The sequence below is a fragment of the Solea senegalensis genome, linkage group LG21, assembly GCF_019176455.1.
Source record: "Solea senegalensis isolate Sse05_10M linkage group LG21, IFAPA_SoseM_1, whole genome shotgun sequence".
Classification (NCBI taxonomy): Eukaryota; Metazoa; Chordata; class Actinopteri; order Pleuronectiformes; family Soleidae; genus Solea; species Solea senegalensis.
Window position 1 is genome coordinate 16,676,875 of NC_058040.1, and position 22,901 is coordinate 16,699,775.

The following is a 22,901-nucleotide window of genomic DNA, read 5'->3' on the forward strand; positions in this document are numbered from 1 at the left end:
TAAAGAGGCAGCCTAGAAGCACATCAGACACAAGATCCAGACAGAACTGTGTGGATAAGCAGATACGTTTAATCGAGCATCGTGCATCTATTTTGTCAATTTGTTTATTTTTAAATATATTAAATAAATTTAAATAATAGTGGCTTTGATAAGGAGAAAAGTTTGTTGAATTTTTCCAAATTTAACTTTCACAAAATGAGCAGTTTTTGCACAAATTCAGCAGCGGCTCAGGTTGATATGAGAAGCAGTGAAGGTCCAATCACTGTGTCACATGCAGACAACAAAGAAGATGAACAAGTGACCCCAGAGGTTGATTTACAGTGTGTCAGCAGCAGCAGGAGTGCTCCTCCTCTTCCTCCTGCTCCTCCTCCTCCTCCCAACACTCAGAGGATTTATCACAGAGCAGGAGTGACGACTGCCAGGCAGCCTGACTCACCACACAGGCCAGATTACAATGGACTGTAACAGGAGACACATTTAACCCTTGGACACCCTGAGGGTCCCTTTTTTTTACTTTTTAGTTTTTTTGTCCTTAATTGTATAAAAATACTTCCACTTCAGGCCTTAGGGCCAAAAACTGTCCAATTGAAACCAATACAAACGCATAAACAGCTTTATTGTGAGGTCCTGGCTCCAAGATTATCTTTTTTTCTTCTTCATCTCCCTCTCTCTCTCTCTCTCTCTCTACATATATATATATATATATATATATATATATATATATATATATATATGCAGTATATATTATGTAAAAAAACACATAATTGGCATGTAGGTTTATTTAGCTGGTTCTCATACAAACAGTCATAAAAAAGGAAAACGCAGGAATTCATTTAAGTTGACACAACACAAGACTTGTAGAACTGAATCAATGTTTTACATTAATCATAAAAGTGAAATGAAATCACTTGATGAAGGTGATCTCCTCCTCCTCAGTAAATATAAAAGTTTGGAGGATCCACCTACGACCTTCATCGCGTCGCTCTCCTCCTAAAGATTTTTTCCCCCTGATTGCAATCAGCGCTCCTCACCTCGGACTAATCACATGCGTCTTCTGAGGCGAACTGTGTTTTTCATCATCGTCGTCGCACAACAATCATTATTTCGCCGAAAAATCACAGACAAACCAATTCTACTCGGAGCGTCATTAAGTGAGTGGTGACTTTGTCCCTCATCGTTTTCATGATTGTGTTCTGGTTCATCATCATCATCACCATCAGCAGCAGCAGCAGGAGAACCTCCAGAGAGTCAACAGCCGACATAAGCACAGTTATTGATTATATTAGTCAATAAAGGGCAGCTTCCTCCCCGACTATTACACTAATGCACTGAGGGTGAATGTCCCGGCTCGTCAGGTTATAAAGTGAGCCTGAGCTTCTAAATTATTCACAGGGCCACTTCGCCAGCTCTGGGTTCTCCATTAGAGACGAGCCGGGTGGAGGGGGAGGAGCTGGTGAGGGGGCAGTGATGTCACCCGGCCCCATGGAGCCAGACAAGGACACCAGGGACCAAATAATGGAGTCAGGGACCGGAAGAGACGGAGTGTTCAGTGTCTGCAGGTCAGTTTACCAGCAGACCCTCGCGGTCAGTACACTCTTTGTGTGTGTGTGTGTGTGTGTGTGTGAGTTTTCAGGACAAAAACCTGGTCCTGATACAGAAGAACCTAGTTTCTGAGGAACTGGTTAAGTTTAGGTTTAGACATTAAGTGGATGTTGCTGAGTTGGTCCTAATGAGGCAGAACCTCATTTCTGAGGAACAAGGGTTACGTTTAGGACGATAATGCCGCCTTTCCATCCTGGTCCAGTTTAGTTTGTTGGTGCCATGGGCAGCCCATGAGCAAGAGGAAAGGATTTTGGTTTGTAACTGTAGGGTCATCGGTTCAAATCCTAGGATGGGTCAAGAGCTGGGTTGCCCCTGAGCAAGACACCCAATCCCCCACTGCTCCTGGATGTGTGTGTGTTCACCAAAGCCTGAAGAAACTTGGATTTTGTATATTTGAACATCTGCCCTACCGTCTGTCTCATCGCACTCATCGGGCAGATTTATCGTGTTAAGTGCCACGACAGTGACCGTGCGTCTCTGTGGATGAAACCCGATCTTCAAAATCTAATTTGTCAACTGGATTCTTTGTTCCGTGTCAGGATCCGTCAAACGGTCGCCGGGTCAAACACCGGTCACGTGACGTGACATCTGGCGCCAAAGGACAAAGAACTCTCCAACATCGACCACCGCTAATGTAATCAGCTGAAATCATGAGTGAAACATGCTGCTGCTGATGATGATGATGATGATGGTCACCAGAGAGTGATGAAGACATGAGTGATGAAGATGACATGAGGATGAACGTCTACTTTATTACAAATATTCCCAAACATTTAAATATGAAGCTTTCACACAATTTCGAACAGGATGTTTCTATACTGGTGGAAAGCACCAGGGGGCAGTATAAGGACCGGGTCATGTGATAGTCATGTGATAGTCATGTGATAGTCATGTGATAGTCATGTGACAGGTTGCTTTATCTTCAGGGATTTAAAGTGCAGGGAACTCTTAAAGCTTGAAACCAGGTCTGGTGTTGTTGACGGTTTTCCTGCCAACATGGACGTTCGAGCGAAACAGCTTTTAAACATTGGCTGGTGCTCTGACATTGAGGTCAAAGGTCACAGTGCCACACACAAGTACAGGCGAGTCCACCATGATGGAGCTGTGGTTGTTTTCATTGGTAATCTTTTGATTAATAGTATGAGTAACTGAGTAACTGAGTATCTGAGTATCTGAGTAACTAACTGAGTAACTGAGTAACTGAGAATCTGAGTATCTGAGTATCTGAGTAACTAACTGAGTAACTGAGTATCTGAGTAACTGACTGAGTATCTGAGTATCTGAGTAAGTGAGTATCTGAGTAACTGAGTATCTGAGTAACTGAGTATTTGAGTAACTGAGTATCTGAGTATCTGAGTATCTGAGTAACTGAGTATCTGAGTATCTGAGTAACTGAGTAATTTAGTATCTGAGTAATTGAGTATCTGAGTAACGGAGTAACTGAGTATTTGAGTATCTGAGTAATTGAGTAATTGAATATCTGAGTATCTGAGTATCTGTGTATCTGAGTAACTGAGTAACTGAGTATCTGAGTATCTGAGTAACTGAGTAATTTAGTATCTGTGTATTTGAGTATCTGAGTAACTGAGTCACTGAGTAATTGAGTATCTGAGTAAGTGGAGTAACTGAGTAACTGAGTATTTGAGTATTTGAGTATCTGAGTATCTGAGTAACAGAGTATCTGAGTATCTGAGTAACAGAGTAACTGAGTATCTGAGTAACAGAGTATCTGAGTATCTAAGTAACAGAGTAACTGAGTATCTGAGTAACAGAGTATCTGAGTATCTAAGTAACAGAGTAACTGAGTATCTGAGCCGCTGGCAGCCGCGTCGTCACTTTCTTTAACGACGCTGTCGAGTGTTTGGATTTCCCAGCGTGTGTTTTTACTGTTTGTGCAGCAAAAACATTTTCCCAGAAATGAGACAGAGTCCGAGGCCGAGGACAGCGGGGGGGACAAGAATCACCTCACACCGCACTGACCACACGCTCTGGTTTATTTCACACACTTTTAAAAGTCTGTGTTTCACGTCAGCCTGTGACCAAAGAGGCGAAGAGTTCATGTTTGTTATCATAACGTCTTAAAACAAGGAGATTAGATTCACCTCACTTTCATTTCCATCATCGCTTCATCCTCCACACGAGGGTCGCAGGGGATTTAGGGGTCAATCCCAGCAGAGACAGGGTGAAAGGTCGGGGTCACAATCCAGATTAAAAGCAGAGGAAACGGTCACGTCTGATAGTTTTGCCTGACGTAGTGCAGCTTTAAATCACCGCTGCTGCAGTTTAGTCCAAAAAAGAACAGATTTTTATCTCCATGAATCTTTTCTCTGTTCCAGATGTTTTTGTTACGAAACCAGCAAAACAGTGACGTTAAACAAACACACACGCGCACACAGAGGTTTGCATATCTTAGTCAGGACACATTAAAGTGCCTAACCTTAACCCGAATCCTAAAACCAGGTCTTAGTCCTGAAATTAAGACTTTAAAGGTTGTGAGAACCAGATAAAATGTGTTATTTTTGGACCTCAAAGATATAAACACACACACTGATTTGTCTTCTAAGGACTTGGCATTGAGGTTTCAAACCTCTGGTCCCTGGCTCACCTGGGATCCCCAGTTGATTTCACGCTGTTCGTCACTAAAATATAACATTTACAGATTAATTTTGCATCATAAATGTTCTTTCAGCACAGTTTTAATCTCAGATCGACTGAAAAGAGGTTTTTTCCTCCTCACAGTTGGACTTTTCTTCACTTAAACGACCTCGACAAACCCTTAACCCATAACAAGTTTATAACCCTTAACTTAACTTAATTTAACCACACCCTTTTTAATCTAAGGGTTCTTCAGAAATGGGGACCAGTGGTCCTCATGGAGACCAAAAACCTGGTCTTGACAAGGTCAAGAACACACAGAGATGAGACTCTTTCCTGATTGAATTATCTTTCACCTTTTTTTCTAAGGATCAGCTGTTTCAGTCATTTCAGACAAAAAGCTTAAAGATCTCTGTCTCTATTTTAATATGTAAATATAAGTGTTTGTTCATGACAGAGCAGATAAATGTGACTTTATTCCTCATGTCAAACGTATAATACATTTAAAATCCATCCAATACTTGTAATTACTGCAGTATTAAGATGGTATTACCATACTTTTTACACATGTATTACTCTTCTGCTGCCATATTGGTACTTTACTGCAATAAAATCCACCAAATTCATCATATATATCATTAACGATTAAATTCCAAATAAACCTAAGATTCTTGTGTGTTTTTTCATTGATTGTACGTTTTATTCTTAATGAAAAACCACCTACAGAGCTGGTGTGACGTTGCTAACGGTCTCCAGATGTCGTCGTTATCTGTAAAACAAAAACACCCTCCCATAAACCCTTTATCTGGATTCTTATGAGCGTATTTAGTCATAACTTTACGGGGTTTTGACTTTTTGAGTCGCCGGAGCACGTCTCACACACACACACACACACACGTGTAGATATTCTTATCACCTGGAAACAGTTTGTTTAGCATAAACACGCTCACACGCTACATTAGCAAAACTTCCCGACATCAGGACTTGAATCACCGTTTAAGAAAAACATAAAATGCAAAATAAGTCCCTGGCAACGTAAACCACTCTGAAATCATACAGAGAAAATCTTTGTTGCTTTTCTGTAGTTTGTAAAACTACTTTCTCTCCCAAACCAAATCCCATTAAGAAAATCATCAATTTTACGTCCCAGCACACAGGAGTCGTTGGTCCACTCCTGCTTCCACTAACGTGTTCAAATGTGTTGTTTAGTGAATTCTGTGTTTGAAATCCTTCTTTCAGATTTATTATGACACCAATTGACCACACAAGGCAGCAGTAGACCAGCAGCTCCTGTGTCCCCCCGTGAGCTAAAATCGCTGGTTTTCTCTATGGACTTTGGTGTGGGAGAATGAATGGTTTACAAACTTCCGTTTTCTGTTGGGAAACTCTGTTTTACAGTGAGATAAAGCTGCAAACATGCTATTAAGATGTCTAATTTCCACCGGCTCTACTCGCTTCGCCTCACTCAGCCTCACTCACACACACACACGAGTGACTAGTGACTTTACACCAGACTTCTGTAGTTGTTGGAGATTAACCCACGTTTTTAGGCTTGATTTCTGTCCACACGTCTCCGGAGTACAGCCTCCTACTCCACAGACTACAGTCCGTGATCGCCGGTGCTGTCCCTAAATTCACCACTCCACTTTAAAAGACTCCTGTTAAATATAGAGGTTTCCCTGGTAGTTGTTGGAGATTAACCCACGTTTTTAGGTTTAAGTAGTTTTAAGTGATCTACAGTTCGGCGCTATTCGGCTTGATTTGTGTGTGGGAGGTCTCTTCCTGTGACGGGACTCAGCGGGACCAATCATCACATAGTACCTGCTTTTAAGCATGCTTGGAACCTCGCCGGAGCAGGTACTAATAATAGTACCTGGTACCAGGTAGTAGGCTAGTGGAAATGCTACTTAAACCGTGCCGTTGCCAGGCGAGTAGAGCTGGTGGAAATGTGCCAATAGACTTAAGAGAATGTAGATTTTTATGATGTGCACTTTTTGTTAAGGGGCCACACGGTGGTATAGTGGTTAGTGCTCTCGCCTTGCAGCGAGAAGACCCGGGTTCGAGCCCCGGTTGGAACAAGTGCCTTTCTGCATGGAGTTTGCATGTTCTCCCCGTGTGTGCGTGGGTTCTCTCCGGGTTCTCCGGCTTCCTCCCACAGTCCAAAAACATGCAATGTGGGGATTAGGTAAATTGGACACTCTAAATTGACCATAGGAGTGAGTGTGAGAGTGAATGGTTGTTTGTCTCTATCTGTGTGTGGCCCTGCGATGGACTGGCGAACTGTCCAGGGTGTACCCCGCCTATCGCCCGATGTATCCCCCGCGACCCTCTGGTGGAGGATAAAGCGGTTAGATGATGACTGACTGACTTTTTGTTAAGAGGCTGAAATCTGTTTTCTGTGAGTCCTCGGTCAAGTTTTCACTGAGTTCTTTACGATATTTACGAGAACGTTGACAGGCAATGTTTTTCTTTTGTTTTCCAACGTTTGTTAGCGTTACATTTGTCATGTGCTGCATTTCTGCTGATGTCTCCAACAGTATTGTTTTCCCAACCAGAAGCTAACTTCCCACAAAACACATCCTCTGTTCTGCTGATTCACTCTTCTCTGTGTCTCTGTGTCTCCTGTGAGGACTCGTGTGCAGTTGTTGGCAGAACCACAACAATAGAGAGTGTCTTATCTGTCTTCCTTCCTTTCATTTTTACCCACTCCTTTCCTGGTAGCGTGGGCGCTGGAAGTCACCTGACGGCACCGACGCGCCAAACTAAACATGATCATTGATCGGAAAAGAGTTTGAGTAAAAGTGATGAAAAAAACCCACATATTTAATGTTTTTCTGCAAACCATATGAAACTGTGTGTCTATAAATGTTGCATAGCAACGTTCCTGAAAGCCGTGGGCACAAATGTTTTAATGTCATGTTTCATACGTGTTACAACTCTCTGATGCAGAATTCTCACTTGGGGAACAAAATGGTGTGAAATAATGCCGACAATATGACTGACAAATACCAGTCGATCCAGTGTGTTTTTATGCAGATGATGTTACAATTTATTTGACATAAAATCCCGGATCTTTTTGTGCCAAAAACTAATAACATCAAAGTTTGCACGGCAAGGAAAAAAACCCATCACCCCAATTTCCTCTGATTGCACCAGACAGTTTTTTTTAAACTGGAAACAAAAGTTTGTAAAGTGCTCGGTCTCTCACACCAAATCCCATACAAAAAATCATCGATTTTACATCTCAGCACACCGGAGTTTTCGATCCACTGCTGCCTTCATCAGTGACTTCAAAGGTCTTATTTTGTGACTTCGGGGTTTGAAAACCTTCATTCAGATTTACTACAGTGACACAAAGTGACCACACGAGGCAGCAGCGGACCCGCAGCTCGTGTCCCCCTAAAAACGCTGATTTTGTCTATGGGGTTTGGTGCGGGAAGAAAACGGATCACATACAGACCCAGACTTTATTTAGCGTTTTAAACATACGGCAGGAAATACTGAACTCAAATGTCACTCGCATGAATTACACCGACTATTTCAACCGTCAACAAGCACCTGGTGCAAACATGATTAGGAGGGAGAATAATTGCACCACAGTCCAGCAGAGGATCACGTCAGAGAAACGTCGATAATGCAAACACTTGACGGATCATCGGTCTTTCTTCTGAGAATAAGCTGCAACAAAGCCACAACACAACAGCTTCCATCACCACCGCCACAAAGAGCTCCGCGGGTGCTGCTAATCCAGGCTTGTTGTTTTAAAAGGACGCCATTTTGGATTAATGCTCTTCTTGGTGTCACCTTCTCAAAAAGGAGTCCCCGACTGTTCCATCGCACATCTGCCGTCACTTTGGGGACGATTTTTAATTAACTTTGCAGCAAAACAACACTCAAACACCGCGGGAGGTCCACACACAACCACCCTTCAATGCTTTCAGATGATTTCCTGAACGCACCAGGAGAAGCCGTGACGAGGACAGTTAGACGTGGCCGGACCTGCGAGTCTGAAACCGTATAAAAGACCGCGATGGGACCTCAGGAATCAGAACGGCAAAGCAGGAGCTCTGGGAAGGAAAACCCGTTCACGAAAGCCAACGCTCTCCACCAACGAGAAGGTCTTCACCATGAGGCAGTCGTCCATGTCGGTCATCTTCGCCGCCGCGCTCATGTTCCAGAGCTACGAGCTGTCGGGCGCTTTACCCATGAGCAAGGGCGACGACGCCTCGCTGGAGCAGGACGTGTTCGCGTCGCTGCTGAGCGACAAGGCGCTGGACAGCGGCCTCGGCGACGCAGACCTGGGCACGGACGGGAAGACGAGCGGCCAGAGGGTCATCGTCATCGCCACCCCGAGCCTGTGGAGAGACCTGCGGGCGCTGAGCGCCGGCGTTCCGCTCTACAAGCGCAGAGCCGACTTCAGCAGCCAGCTGAGCGAGCACAGCGACGCCAGCCAGGACCTGAACCTCCCCATCCCCGTCCAGAGGAGGGACAACATGAGGTGCATGGTGGGACGGGTGTACCGGCCGTGCTGGGAAGTCTAGGACACTTCACACTTCACACGACTCACACTGAGTTGTAACGTCATCATCTGAAATCCTGTGTATCTATATTTAAATTATTGCAGAAAATTAAACTTCTGTGTTCTGCGTGACATCTTCTGTTTGCGATGAGTCTTTTTCACATGATAGTTCTGGTTCAGATCTGAGTCACAGAGCGGTTGATCGGTTTGTTCTTAGGACTTTTTCCATCAGAAAAACCTTTAAATTTGACTAAATAAGACAACTTCACAGTGAAGATAAAGACGTGAACGTGTTCTTAAAGACATCGTAGACTTAAACTGACGTTGATTTTATCATGGGACTCTTTTGTTAAGTCGTGTGTCTCCCTCCTGACACAGTGTCAGTGCCTCATAATAATCACACCTCAAAAAAACACTTAAAAACCTGACATTGTAGGCGTCAGTGAAGTAACACGGTCATAGTTCATGTTTCTGGAAAAGCAGGATCACAACGTTGTGGTTGTTTATGGTCATTTTTATCAGTGTACCTCATTTCTAATCTCTCTAAATGGTAAGATAGACGGGATACATATGATCCACTTCCACACTTTTCCAACTGGAAATGTTTATTTTACTCTTTTCTCTTAAGAAAATATTTGACATATTTCAACGCATTTCCAAGCACTTTTCTAATCTTTGAAACACAACAGTAAAATTCAAGGATTTTCAAGGATTTAAAAGCACCTGTTCAAACCCTGAGGATCAGGCTTTTCACGCACTTTATGAACAGAAACATTTTTAATCTTCTAAAGGTGACGTTTCAAAATATTACTTAGAACTCACATGTCAAATAGGGGCAAAGATAAAACCAAAATAAAACCCAACAGCAAACAACAACCCTGAAACGTTCACACTGAGCTGAAGACGAGCTGGAAATCACATCTATACACACACACACACAAGAAGAATCAGGGCGGGGCCAAGTCATCACATGAACGGGGAAACTTGACAGGATGTGGGGGAATGAAAAGAGACTACCAAAATAAGAGCACTCGGAGAGTTCAGATGTCCAGCACCTGAAATTCTTTTCTCACAAAGAACTTTCTGGATCTGTGTAGAACTTTACCTGATTATAGTCGTTACCATTTTACATAAACATGACAACATTCATCCTGATCTGTAAACACGTCGCTGAGATTATAACACCTGAATCATGATCTGTAATCTGGATGAAATTTAGAGTGTGTCATCAGTGGGTCGATTCGTGGGTGATGATCTACCAATCACAGAAAATTCACACTGATGCTCAAAGACTGTAGACAGGAAGTTGCTATCAGAAGGACACATTTACAGGATTAGGATTAGGATTATTGAGATGATAAGGGAGATATGAATATTTGTTTTTACAGTTTTGCCCATTCATAAGAAATGGGAATTTCTTGAGAATTTTATGATTTTTGTGACATCATCCGTGGGTAGATTCTTATCAACATTGAATGTGAACATACGTAGGTGATCACCTACCCATCACAAAAAATAGACATCAATCCATCAAAGATTGTAGACAGGAAGTTGCTAAAAGGAAGGACAAATTTACAGGATTAGGATTGGGGTTAGGGTTAAGTAGATGGTAGAGGAGGGTAAAGTGAAAGTCGGTCTGATGGTAGAGGGTCTGATCCTGGACATACATACCACATTTTGTTTAGATCTGATGAGTTTTGGCAGAGTTATGGTTTTTGTTTTTACAGTTTTATCCATTAATAAGAAATGGAAATTTCTTGAAAATTAGACCGTTTTTGTGACGCTATCAGTGGGTAGATTCTTACCAAAATTGAATGGGAGCTTACTTGGGTGATCACTTACCCATCACAAGAAATGAGTATTGATCTGTCAAAGATTGTAGACAGGAAGTTGCTCACAGAAGGACAAAATAACAATAAATATAAAATAAAAAAACTACCCAGCCGACACAGAGAAGAGGACAAAGAAGGCGGGGATTTTCTGGAAGCATGTGTCTGAGATCTCCCGACCAGCTGACTACACTGACCGTCGCCAACCACAACAAAAAAACCCCGAGGCCCAGGAGTTTAAAGGCAGCGTGAAAAGAGCCAACAGTGAGCCGGAGGCAGAGCGAGCGTCTCACGTATCAGCAGCACCTTCTGGCTTCACAGCAGCACTTCTTCTCTTTGTCACGGTGCAGCGGTGGTCCGCGCGGCGCGGGCCCAGCTGTTATTCCAGCTACGCAAACACAGGACGCCGATCTAGCGCAGGGCGAAGGAATTCACAGGCGCAAATTGAATTATGTCGTTGAAATGTGTGTGTGTGTGTGTGTGTGTGTTCTGCCAACTCTTTCTGACTGAGGTCTGTTTTCGTTCAGAGCACAACATGCACACAGCACTTCCTGTAACTGCTCTTATTTTAGTGTTTTGGTATTGATTTGATAAAATCCTGTCTCATGACGATTGATATGAATCAGAAAATCCACTTTTTTTTAACCCAGTCCGACTAAATTTGTACGTGAAATGTTTTGTACGACGTGCAAATCAAACGGTTTGTATATTAAAAGTTCAAATATGTAACTTTGGGTACATTTTTGTTTAGTTTTTGTGAACAGAAAAAACACTAAGTTACTTGTATGTTGACTCTGACGCACCTGAGGGAGCGTTTGTGTGTATACAGCAGCAGAGCAGAGGTGGGCGGAGACAAGCTGCTTAACGACCGAGCAGCAGAATTCCAGGACCAATTCCCTCAAATTCAAGGTCTGAATGTGTCGACACAGCTTAAGACAACTTGTCTTAACCGATTTGCCCGCGGCGTCCACTTTCATTGACGGACAAGTGATTGTCTCTTGGGATCTTGGTCAAAGTTGATCTTTGTCATTTTCTTTGGTGAGACAAAGATCTTGGAATCTCACGTCAACGGTGGAGAGAGACCCAATCCTGAGCTGACCAGACGGGACTCCCTAGAAATTCTGTCTGTCACACCTCCATGACCCCTGAAGGTCAGAGCGATCAGAACGATCAGAACGTCCAGGTTGAAGCTCTTCTGATCTCAGATCTGTTTTGTTTTTCACCATAAAAACCACACGGTGAGATAAAGCTCACACGGAGAAGCGACATCTCCCAAGTCCAGGTTTGTCAAAGAGCTGCAGAGACTGTGCAGCATCTCTGCTGGTCGTCATGGAGATGGTCAGTCAACATACAATCACAATGCGATTTAAAAATAGCCTCAGTGACACTCGGCGGAGACAAAGAGATTCCTGAAAAGATTTTCTCCGAGCATCAGTTTGTGTTTTTGATGATGATGACGACGATGGTGATGATGAAGACGGGATCAGGATTGTCAGGATTGTGGAGAATGTGATCCTCCTCCTCCTCCTCCTCCTCCACGACAGTAACCACACATATGTGGTAAAAGCTGGATGCATTCAGGAATTTGAGATTTAGCTTGTGCTTGAAAAAAGAAAAGAAAAGAAGAAGCTCACTTACACATTTGTGCCAGGAATAAATCTTTGATCTCTTGACAATAGAACATGAATATCACAGACTTCAAATTATCAACTCTGAATCGGCTTTTTACTCCATAGAGACGGAATCTTCCACAAACATCAATCAGATGGATGTTTAAGTCTGTGTTTCTCAGTTCTGAGTGGAAGAGGATCTGTCGGTAAAAGGTGAAGAAGACCGATGCTGGGTTTGGGTCTTGGGACTTGATTCAGAGAACCAATCTAAACTCCTGAAGATGTTTCTTTCTATTACAAAATAAACTAACACAAACATAAGCTAGATATCTACCTGTTTTTGCTAGCTAGCATCACAAGATAAGCTATCTTAGCTAGCAAGTACTAAATAAAACAAATATATCCTATCGATCTATCGATCTAAAGTTGCAATTTTTAAGAGTTAATAAAAATATCGGGGTATCTTGTGGTGGTGAGCGACGTCACGGTTGAAACCACAGTTTACCAAACACACAACAACACTGTTTAGATATTTATACAATTCCAGGAATTCCTCAGAAATCGGGGATTGGAAGTGGGAGTGGCATCATGTCCGATTTGCCTGCTTTCCTGTTGACACAATAATCTGACACCAGAATCTACAACCGGAACAAACTACCAAAAAATACCCATAAATCATCCATGAAGACAGTGTTTTCATGACGTTGCCAATGGTTACGCTCCAGTGCAAACAGGTGTCAGTTGCTGTCAGACTGACTGTAATGAAGCTCCTCCTCCTCCTGTTCCTCCTGTGTTGTTTATCTTTGTTGCCCTGGAAACCGTTCGTCCAGCCCCAACCTCACGACCGACCGTCTCAGTCCTGCCTTTGTTCTCTTCTCTAAAACCTTGTTACATTATTGTAATTACCGGTGTTTCTGCACTCAACAGTGAATAATAAACGTCATCAGAACCAGCAGCAGAACCTGGACCTGAGGGAATTATTACCCGTCTACAGTCGTCATGGGTTTGTAAACCTTGTTATTATTAACTAGAACACTGGTTAGCACGGTGGTAAATGTTTAAAAATAATTTTACACCTGTAGAATTTTGTTTTAGTACGATAATACTGCAGTAACAAGTGATATTTATCGCGATTTTGTGACTGAACTGAACAAATCGTAGATGCAAACGTATCTAATACATCAGTCGCTAACAGCACTCTCCACTGCATTTTGTGCTAACAAACGTCGTAACAACATGTCGTATGATGTGAACGACTGATTTACTGTCAAACAACAGACAGAAGTGCAATGAACTATAAAAATAACCTTAGTGATTTTCTGGAAGCTAACCATCTTAGAATCCCGTGTTGGGCTTTGTGAGGTTGCTCTGACTTTACTTACGCCGTGTTATTCCAACTTCCATTGGACATACCAAGTAGACGTCTGCCGTCTTTGCCGGCACAGTTGGACAGTCTCGCATCCTCAGAGACATTGATTGGATTTGTGAGCTTTACGCTGAGGTGCGAGACTCCTCCAGTGAGCCGCTGTTCCTCTGCAACAGGCTGGAGTGACTGCGCGGCGGCGGCTCGTTTCCTGCGTGGCTCATATCCACGGTAACGAGCTCAGTGCAAGTGATAAATTTAGCTGTGTGACTGTGATTCTCAATGAACGAGTGAGTCGTTTCACAAGGTCGCCGAGAAATAAAAACAAAGTCTCGACCGGAGACTCCAGACCAGATGACAACGATGCATTCTTTTTGTTGAAGATTTTTTTTTAAACATACAGTGTACATATAGTGTACATGTGTATATACATATATATATATATATATATATATATATATATATATATATCCCATACACTACATTTTAAAAACTGAGATTTAAAAGTTAAAATACATTGAGTAAATCTGAGAGGGACGGCTCAATACCACTTTTTCATGTCCAATACTGATATATCTGCCAATATCGATCAAAATCTAAACTCTTCCATAACGAGAAACACAAAATCAGTCGTGTAGACCATGCGGGGCAACTTTTCAAAATAAGAGCTTCTTGTAACCGTGTCCTTAACAAGGCATAACCATAAAGAAAACATATGAAAGGCAGATGTAATTCTCTAAAACCCACATAGAGATGAAAGGCATTCATATTCAATCAAGTATTGTTTAGTATAGAAAGCTTTATTATTATAAAATATGCAGTTTTAAAAAGCATTAAAATAATCCAAACAGCAACAGACGGATTAAAAACAATGAGCAACCAAAACAACGTCCCGTCCACTTCAAAGGTAGTAACTATGGAATAGGATAAATCAACTATTTATAAATGAATAAATTACATATAGAACAATAATAAGGACGGATCACGGGAGCTAAGAGTTGTGTAATTATGACACAATTAAAAAAAAAAAACCTAAAACATGTAAAACTAAAAATTGTCGGACACATTTCGCAGCAAATGGAGAAAAAATAGAATTATATCTTGTGTATTTCCTGAGAAAATTTCCTGTACTTTATTACATATTTGTTTGCTGACGCCAATAATAAAAGTGCAGGGTCAGCAATTCTCAACTAATATTTTTTTACTTTTTACCGCATTGTTTTAAGTTAGACACGCTGACTCAGCATTTTAGGGGTCATTAATTTTGTGGTTACCAGGTTGACCATCAGTGGGAAAGCTGCGTTAGCAATTTTTGGGGTCGGCCATTTCTTTTTCTCTAGATCCACCCACAATGAGAAGGCGGAGTCAGCAATTTTTGAATCCCCAATTTTTTTGTTCATTATTTCTACCTAAAGTGGCAAACAACAATTTTGGGGTCAGCAAACTGCATTTCTCCATAAGAGAAAGGCTCAGTCAGCAATGTTTGGGTCCCTTAATATTATTATTAAAAAATTTTTTGGTCACTATATCCAGCCACAGTTGAAATGCTGAGTCAGCAATTCCCTAACCATTTGCTTTCCTGTTACCTTCCCTTCCTGTTTCACTTCATAAATGTATAATTACTGTGCTCCTTCATTAACACGTCTTTGTGTATGTTCTTCACGCATGTGCATTCATCCAGACGAGCGGTGCAGCCGCTGACAACAAAGAGACGAAGAAGAAGACGCCAATGGAGACGCACAAATTCAGCGACGTTTTCGTCATCGACAAGGACGCAAAACTGGAGAGTATAACGACAGCGATGGCCGCGTACCTCCCTCCAAAGAGTCCAGGAGTGAGGACCAAGGGTGCGTATCACAGAGCGAGTCGAAGGAGTTACCCCAGCTTTTAGATTTGGAAATCCAACTTTCGTTTATATTTTTAACCATTTACCATTGAATTCAATGCATGCCGACCTTGTCCCTGCTCTTGTATTCCCATGGTTCAGGCACCAGGAAGGAGCTTTTGGAGAAAAACATTGCCCACCAGGTGATAAGGTAAATTAAGTCTGTTTGATGCTTAATAAAATAACTGCTGAACGCGGTTTGTTTATGGAAACGGAGAGAACACGACCTGCGAGCGTGTCCTGAGGGGAACATGCTGGAGCACAGTGATGTCATATTTACACGTCTGGGTTTGTTTTACCGTTCAATCACCGCAGTGATGCCTCTAAATCATATTTTATGGTGTTGTTTTTACGCCGGGGCCAGTCGTTCTAATGGGCTTTATAGAGTCCGTCCCCACAGATGTGGTCATTAGCATGCCCGCGCGAGTCAACGGCTCATAAAGAAACACAAAACCACCGTCTCTGAGATTAAAATCTGTTTGTCCAGTGGAAGACAGTGTCTCTGTCTCTGCTCGAAGAAATGTTCCTGGACGCTGTGCGTTCACACGGACGCAGCTTTGATTCATACTGCGGACTCGTCCAGCACAGAGTTCAGAGGGTTTCTCTGGGCACGCCGGTTGTTTTTAAACACGATGCCATTTTGATTTAAAGTGATAGTGCAGGTGTTTTTGAAGCACGGACACAGTGAACACATGAAAAAATGGTTTTGGCCACCAAAGGCTAACCCAATAAAATCTACACCTTCGTAAGTTAACGATATCGCAGATTTATATTACTAATCGGAATTCAAATGAATCTGCTACTTAAGTTGTTTTTGGCTTCACTTAGCATCAGTGGGAACATAATACTGAAGGTAAACTAGTTTTGCCAGCGATGTATTCAGCGGTTAGTGATACTGATGTTTTTAAACTTGGGACATGATTTATTTAGCATTTAACACACCTCTGATCAGACCAACCATTGGATATAGAAAAACATCCTTTTTGTTAGAAGCTTCAACTAGAAATACCCATTCATTTTAGTGTGAAAGAGGTTTTAGGCGGCTTTTTGTGTAGCTTTGTAACCCGCTAACTCTCCCACACCAAACTCCATAGAGAAAATTAGCCCATGGAGACACAGCAGTTGTTGATCCTCTTCTGCCTTCATCACTAAGTTAAAATGTGTGACTTTGGTGTTTGAAATCCTCCGTTTATGTTCATCTCAGTGACACAAACTGAACACACTTAATCTGACAGCTGAATCTTTATGCTAAGTGGCTAAAATCAGTTCCAGCTGAGAATGTACTTGTCCTTTAGAAAAGAAACAAACAACGCTGGCACCATTAGAGGCTTATGGAGTGGCATTGTTTGTTTTTATGTCACAGCAGACCCTTGACTCGTGAAATTATGCTTGAAAGCCTGTATGAAGAGGATTTTCTCTTCCTCACCACCAGCCTTTAAGACCCGTGACTCACCCACACAGTTGTTTGCACTGATTAGACCTCTTTCAGGACTGTGTGGGCACACGATGAGTAATCCCTAACTCGACCCCCCCATTATAGTGTTCATGCACCTGTCGATCCACCTTTTTTCCACCACTTCTGTGGATAATGGCAAGCTCGCTTCCCTCGTCTGCTCACATGTTGCAAACAAACCCTGAAAACGACCTTGTTCATCAGTTCAACATGTGCTAAATACTGTGATGTTTTCTAATCACACTGCTTGTTTTTCACAGACTTGCGACTGATGTTAAATCGAACGCGCCGACTCCAGAAACTCACTTCTGCTCCATGACCCACAGAAGTTTCACCGTTGACGGATTTGAACCCGTCGCTCCCACTGCAACATACGTACGCTTGACTCGCTTGTTGAAAATGGCTAAAGAATGCAACACAAATCCCTGTTTATCTAGCTAGCTATGCAAAATAAATTTAAAAAACCTAGCAAAACAAAATAGCTAATACACAATTCATCCCAGTTTTCTTTCTTTCTATTACAACATAAGCTAACTAACACTAAGCATAAGCTACATATCTATCTTTTTTTGCTAGCAAGCATCACAAAATACACTAATAAATCTATCTTAGCTAGCAAGTAGTAGCTAATACAAATATATCCTATTTATCTATCTATCTATTTTTGCTAGCAAGCATCACAAAATAAGCTAATAAATCGATCCATCTATTGAACAAAATAAACTAGCTAATACAAATTTATCCCAGTATTCTTTCTATCACAAACACAGCTAACTAACACAAACATAATCTATCTATTTATGCTAGTTAGCATCGCAATAGAAGCTAAAAATGTACTTGTACCAAAACAGTGTTTTCTTTTTATATTTTCAGGGTCACGATTATAAAACGGACGAGGCGGTGACGTTCTGGAGTGAAAACTACCCGCACACGCAGGTCAGTCACGTTTTAACTCACTTATTTATGGATTTGGAGACACACAGCCAAAATAAATAATAACAAATCTGAATGAAAATTGCAATAACTGTATAATTTTATTTGTTATTTACAGTTTTTATTATGAATCTCTTGGCAGGGAGTGATTGGTGATAGTTATGAGACGTTGTTTTGCGTTGTTTTGTGTTGCAGGGCGTGACTGCCGTCAGGAACCTGGAGGCTCCTTTCAGGAAGTCGGCATGTTTCAGTAAACCTATCAACGAACGTTTGGACGACGATTCTCCGTCTGACCACTGAGACACAGTCAGCTAAAGATTTAAAGAAGTTTTTTATGTCATGATCATCTTGAGCACAGTAATCGGGATAGATGTAATGACGTCAACTAGTGGTGTAAGAAAATATTGATATATTTTGTAGTGTAATACTGCATCCATACTTTAACTAACTAAAACACTCTTGATAGTGATTTTCTGACATTGGTTTCATGTTGTAATTAATCCTCCTTGAAGGAAAACTATTCTGTTTACGAGGAGTTTAGTTTTTACTGTATATCGCCTTGATGCTAATGTCCAATGTGGACATGTCGCAATATATTATATCATCATGTACTGTATCGCAGGATTCTTGCTGAATGACAATTGTTGTAAACTACACAGGAGAGAAAGAATCATTAGAAATATTTTAAATGGTTCCGATATCGTTTTATCGTACGTTAAAACAATCACAGAAAAGTGAACACACGTTTTTAACAGGCTAACTGTTAATGTTAGAGGTTAAAAACAGTAAAGTAGTATTTATGCTCCTTTTTTGTCTGTTTTACGTCTGTCTGTACCAAACGTTATCATGGACATTCCACGATACGCCCTCTAGAGGGCAGTGCTGAGTCCCAAGGTTATTGTTTATGTTACACCGCTGAATGTAAGTCGTCTTATTATTGAGGAATATTATTTTTTGGATAACTCGCTTCAGAGAACAGGCCCTGGAATTGAGGTCCAGTTTTCTGACTGATTGACTCTATACTGCCTCCCACGATTTCTGGTGGTGTTGCTCGGTTTCAGTTTCAGTTTTTTTCTAACAACCTAGCGACTGAGAGTGAGCCTCAGTGTCTCGAGCTGGTTCTCGCCAGCAGGGGGCGCTCAAAGCACAGTGACTCATAGAACCACATTTAAAAACTATCCCTTTAAATCGCACACACGTTTGCAGTGTGTGTGTGTCTGTGTGTGTGTGTTTTCTGTCACTGGTGGACAACTTCAGGTGCGGCTGATCCTTCCAGAGCTTTTCAGCGAGGATTAGCAGGTGGTCGCTATGGAGACGAGTCATTTCAGCATCTATCCGAGCAGCGAACACTTCATTAGCTGACGCGATGAAAGTGACGGCGTTTTGCTCCCTGAGCTCGAGGCTTTAAGGATAATTTGTCCGTCAGATGTTTTCATGTCAGTTTCTCCTTCCTTCTTTAAAAGCTGCTTTCTGTCGCTCTTTGTGTTTGTTTTTGAATAAAACATCAAATAATTTAAAAAACTTTAAATTATGACTAAATTGTGAAAGGCATCCAGGTTTGCTTATTAAACCAGTTCTGTTTGTCTTTGTTGATCCGTACAACGTTCTATATTTGCATATATTTGTATTTTTATTACTGTTTTTCAGCCACATTCATTATTTTTTGTGTGTTGAATATTTTTTAGCTTTAAACACTTTAAACTTTAGCCAATTTCTTTTACATTTTCTCTATTTTTTGACATTTTTGTCTCATTAATAGTGAGTATTTATTTTATTTACCTATATTTATTTATGTAGCCTCTTAGACTTAATTAATCTTAAAACTACTATTACTAATAATAATAATAATAGTACTAATACATTTTATTGTGCATTTTTTCTTGCACATTTGTTGTATAAAAATAAGCAAGGAAATATTTAATGTGTCTATTTTCTAAACTTTTGTAATTAGTTTTTTACATTTAATGATTCATTGTGTTAACATGAGTAACTTTTTTATTGACCTATATTTATTTATCTTACCTTTTAAAAGACACTATTTAGATTTTGTGCACCTCTTTAACACTACTACCATTACTGCAAATAATAATATTAATGCAGTGATAAAAGCTAAAATAAAAAAGCTTAAAATCAGAATTAACTGATCTTTACTTAAAGATCAAACTTAAGTTGTTTTTTAATTATTTAAAGCTTTTTTCCTATTTGTTTTATAAAGATTTCTTTAAATGTTTCTGTGACTATGATTCATTGTATCTATTAACAGTGAGTAACTCTTTTATTTACCTATATTTATTTATTTATGCTACCTTTTAAAATACACCTTTCTTCACATCTTTTACACTACACTAGTACGACCACTACTACTAATAATAATAATATTAATGCATTGTAAAGTGCACTTTTCATTTAACAGACAAAAATGCCTCATATGAATAAAAATGTAAAATCAGAAACCACTGATCATGTTCATGTAAAGCTAAAACTTCACTTATTCATTTCCTTTTACAAACATTTCTCTAAATTCTGTGTCCACGGCTGAAACTGCTCATCTTACCTTGTGTGTTTGACGGTTTTCACTGAGTCTCTGAGCAGATTCCTGGAATTCCTTTCTCCGTTAATGGGAGCTGAGTTAGCGCTAACATGCTAACATGCTAACAGGAAACAAGAGAATCAGGCGGCAACGCAGTGTCAGTGAGACTGACGTCACTCTCACGGTAATTACAGGCGAGCGATGTGTTCCCCCGCACACACACACACACACACACAGTGTCCACGCTTCCTGTCCACACACTGATAATGAGCGTCTAATGAGCAGTGACGTCATCACAACAACACACAGCTGCCTGATCCCGCTCCTCTGATCTGTGCACAGCTGCTGCTGCTGCTGCTGCTGATGATGATGATGAAGCTCCACACTCCTCACTTGTTTTTATTCATAATAATGATAAAAACATAACAATATAAAGCGATGTTTAGATATTCAGGTCATTTTATGGTGTACCTTTGATCCTTAAATGTTACATTTAAATCACTTTGTCAGATTAGTCCAGTGAACACTTCTTCATTTCTTAAGAAAACATTTTACAATCACAAGTTTTCACTTTGAATTAAACAAACAAATTAAATTGTGGAATCCACGTGAACGTGTGCACCAAATTTGAAAGGAAATCCCTCAAAATGTTCCTTAATTACCACACAAGACAAAAAAAGCTCCGACAGCTGAATTTGAAACGTGAACGTTTGCAGCAAATTTGAAGAAATTTCACTCACAAGGAAGAAAATTTGTTTTGGGAGGAGCATTTTTAAATTATGTTCACTTTATTGTTGAGTCCAAGTGAACGTTTGTGGAAAAAAACGACAAAAAAACAAAAATTTAGAGAAATCAAAGTTTTTGCGATGTCACACACAAGACAAAAACTGTTTTGGTGACGTCACTTTAATCACTAAAGTAGGACCTCATCATTAGTTGAGTCCAAGTGAACGTTTGTACCAAACACTTTTGCTTTGTCAGGTCAGTTTGAGCTTTAACAACTAAATTCTAATGAGTCCATCCTTGAATTTACGAGGAACTTTTGCTCCAAATTTGAGGTTAAATTCAAGTGAAATTTGCACAAGGAAAAACAATAGTTTTACTGACTAAGGAAAATGTACTTTTAAGTAATTCCCACAAAGAGAACGTGAGCGGCATGGATGGAAAAAGCAGAGTATTTCACTCGGTTTATTGAACAAAATATCTTACAGTATCTTGGATATACATATATACAGACATACTGTTGTACGACGGCGGATCAAACCCCTGCAGAGACTCGTGATTGTAACGCGTCCAAACGTTTTTGCAAAATATGAATATTAATAACATCGTTGACTTCCAAACACGTGATACAAATCTTAATATAGAAAGCACAAAAAATAAGAATTTATTTTCTCTATCAGTGAGAACAGAAATGTTCTTCATACAAAAACAGTTACAATATGCAGGTAATAAATATACCTGGAATTCCCTCTGTGTGTGTGTGTGTGTGTGCGTGTGTGTGTGTGTGTGTGTGTGTGTTGTTGTTGATTTTTAAAGACTTATTCTAGAACAAATAAAGATGTCGCTGCTCGTCAGCCGCTCAGATGACGTACACGTCCGTCTTCTCCCCGAGAAGCCAGTACGTTCTCATTTTACCTTTACCCTGGAACGACAAACGACAAATCAATACCTTCATCAGTGGAGAGGAGTGAGGGTGAGGGCGGGGGGTGAGTGAGTGAGCGAATGTGTGGGTTGATGTCGTCCATTATGTTGTCCTTCTTTCAGGATGAATGACCCTGATAAGAAGGACAACATCGTCGTCCTTCACTAATGAGGCACAAAAATGTCAAATACAACAAAATTATGGAAATAAAAATCATAAAAAACAGCAACTGTATTTATGGTGAATGAATGAATAAAAGAATGAATGCACGATTTTGTTGAAGTTGAAAATTGGCACCGGGAAAAGAAAATATATAGAGAGACACAGAGAAAAAGACTGAATCAAAAAAAATGTGAAAATCTTCTTATAATAACCTATTTTTTAGTTATTTATGATGAATGGATGTATATAATAACAACTATATGATCACTACTAATAATACAATTATAATTTTATACATATAAAAGGTAAGAATTAGCTATAACACAAATAAAAAGAAAATAAAATTCAAGAAAATGATGTGTTTTTTTAGATTTTTTTAAAGTGTTTTATTTAATAGTTGTTAGTCATGGGTGTGACAGCGCCCTCTAAAGTCAACCTCCATAAATGAAGCGCACACGCAGAGGAAATTTTACAAAAAAAATGATCAAAACATCATCAAAAAACTTTAGATATTAATTATATAATAACTCTAATAATAATATTAATCATAATAATAACAGTAAAGTATGTGAAATGTTTTATTTAATAGTTGTTAGCCATGGATGTGACGGCGCCCCCTAGAGTCAACGTCCCTAAATGAAGCGCACAGAGATACTTTATCCCCAAAAATGATTGAAACATGAACATTTAGGTATAAAAACATTTTTTTGTAATTTATAATTTTTTTTATAAATGTCAATAATTATATAATAATAATAATAATGATAAGATTCTA

General features: G+C 40.3%; 3 protein-coding genes across 4 annotated transcripts in view; 2 read left to right on the forward strand and 1 right to left on the reverse strand.

Annotated features, from left to right (window-relative positions):
- Positions 1-1,528: 1,528 nt before the first annotated feature.
- Positions 1,529-19,378, forward strand: spag8 (sperm associated antigen 8). Of its 2 annotated transcripts, XM_044011801.1 has the most exons (7): positions 1,529-1,559; positions 13,083-13,158; positions 15,200-15,365; positions 15,506-15,554; positions 17,117-17,231; positions 17,730-17,792; positions 17,985-19,378. In XM_044011801.1, exons 3-7 carry the CDS (start codon positions 15,248-15,250, stop codon positions 18,087-18,089), a joined length of 450 nt encoding a protein of 149 aa, XP_043867736.1. In that variant the 5' UTR covers positions 1,529-1,559; positions 13,083-13,158; positions 15,200-15,247; the 3' UTR covers positions 18,090-19,378. The 2 variants fall into 2 exon arrangements, with proteins under 2 accessions (XP_043867736.1, XP_043867735.1); XM_044011800.1 differs by lacking the exon at positions 1,529-1,559 and having other exon boundaries at positions 12,993-13,158.
- pmchl (pro-melanin-concentrating hormone, like) lies at positions 8,101-8,848 on the forward strand. The gene has a single exon (XM_044011802.1). The coding sequence runs from the start codon at positions 8,325-8,327 to the stop codon at positions 8,736-8,738; it is 414 nt and encodes a 137-aa protein (XP_043867737.1). The 5' UTR covers positions 8,101-8,324; the 3' UTR covers positions 8,739-8,848.
- Positions 19,379-21,478: 2,100 nt separating the features above from the next.
- npr2 (natriuretic peptide receptor 2) overlaps positions 21,479-22,901 on the reverse strand; it is a 57,450-nt gene continuing 56,027 nt past the window's right edge. The window contains exon 22 of the mRNA XM_044012659.1: positions 21,479-21,964. Coding sequence (XP_043868594.1) covers positions 21,902-21,964 — 63 coding nt within the window. The 3' untranslated portion in view covers positions 21,479-21,901. The remainder of the gene's footprint in view (positions 21,965-22,901) is intronic.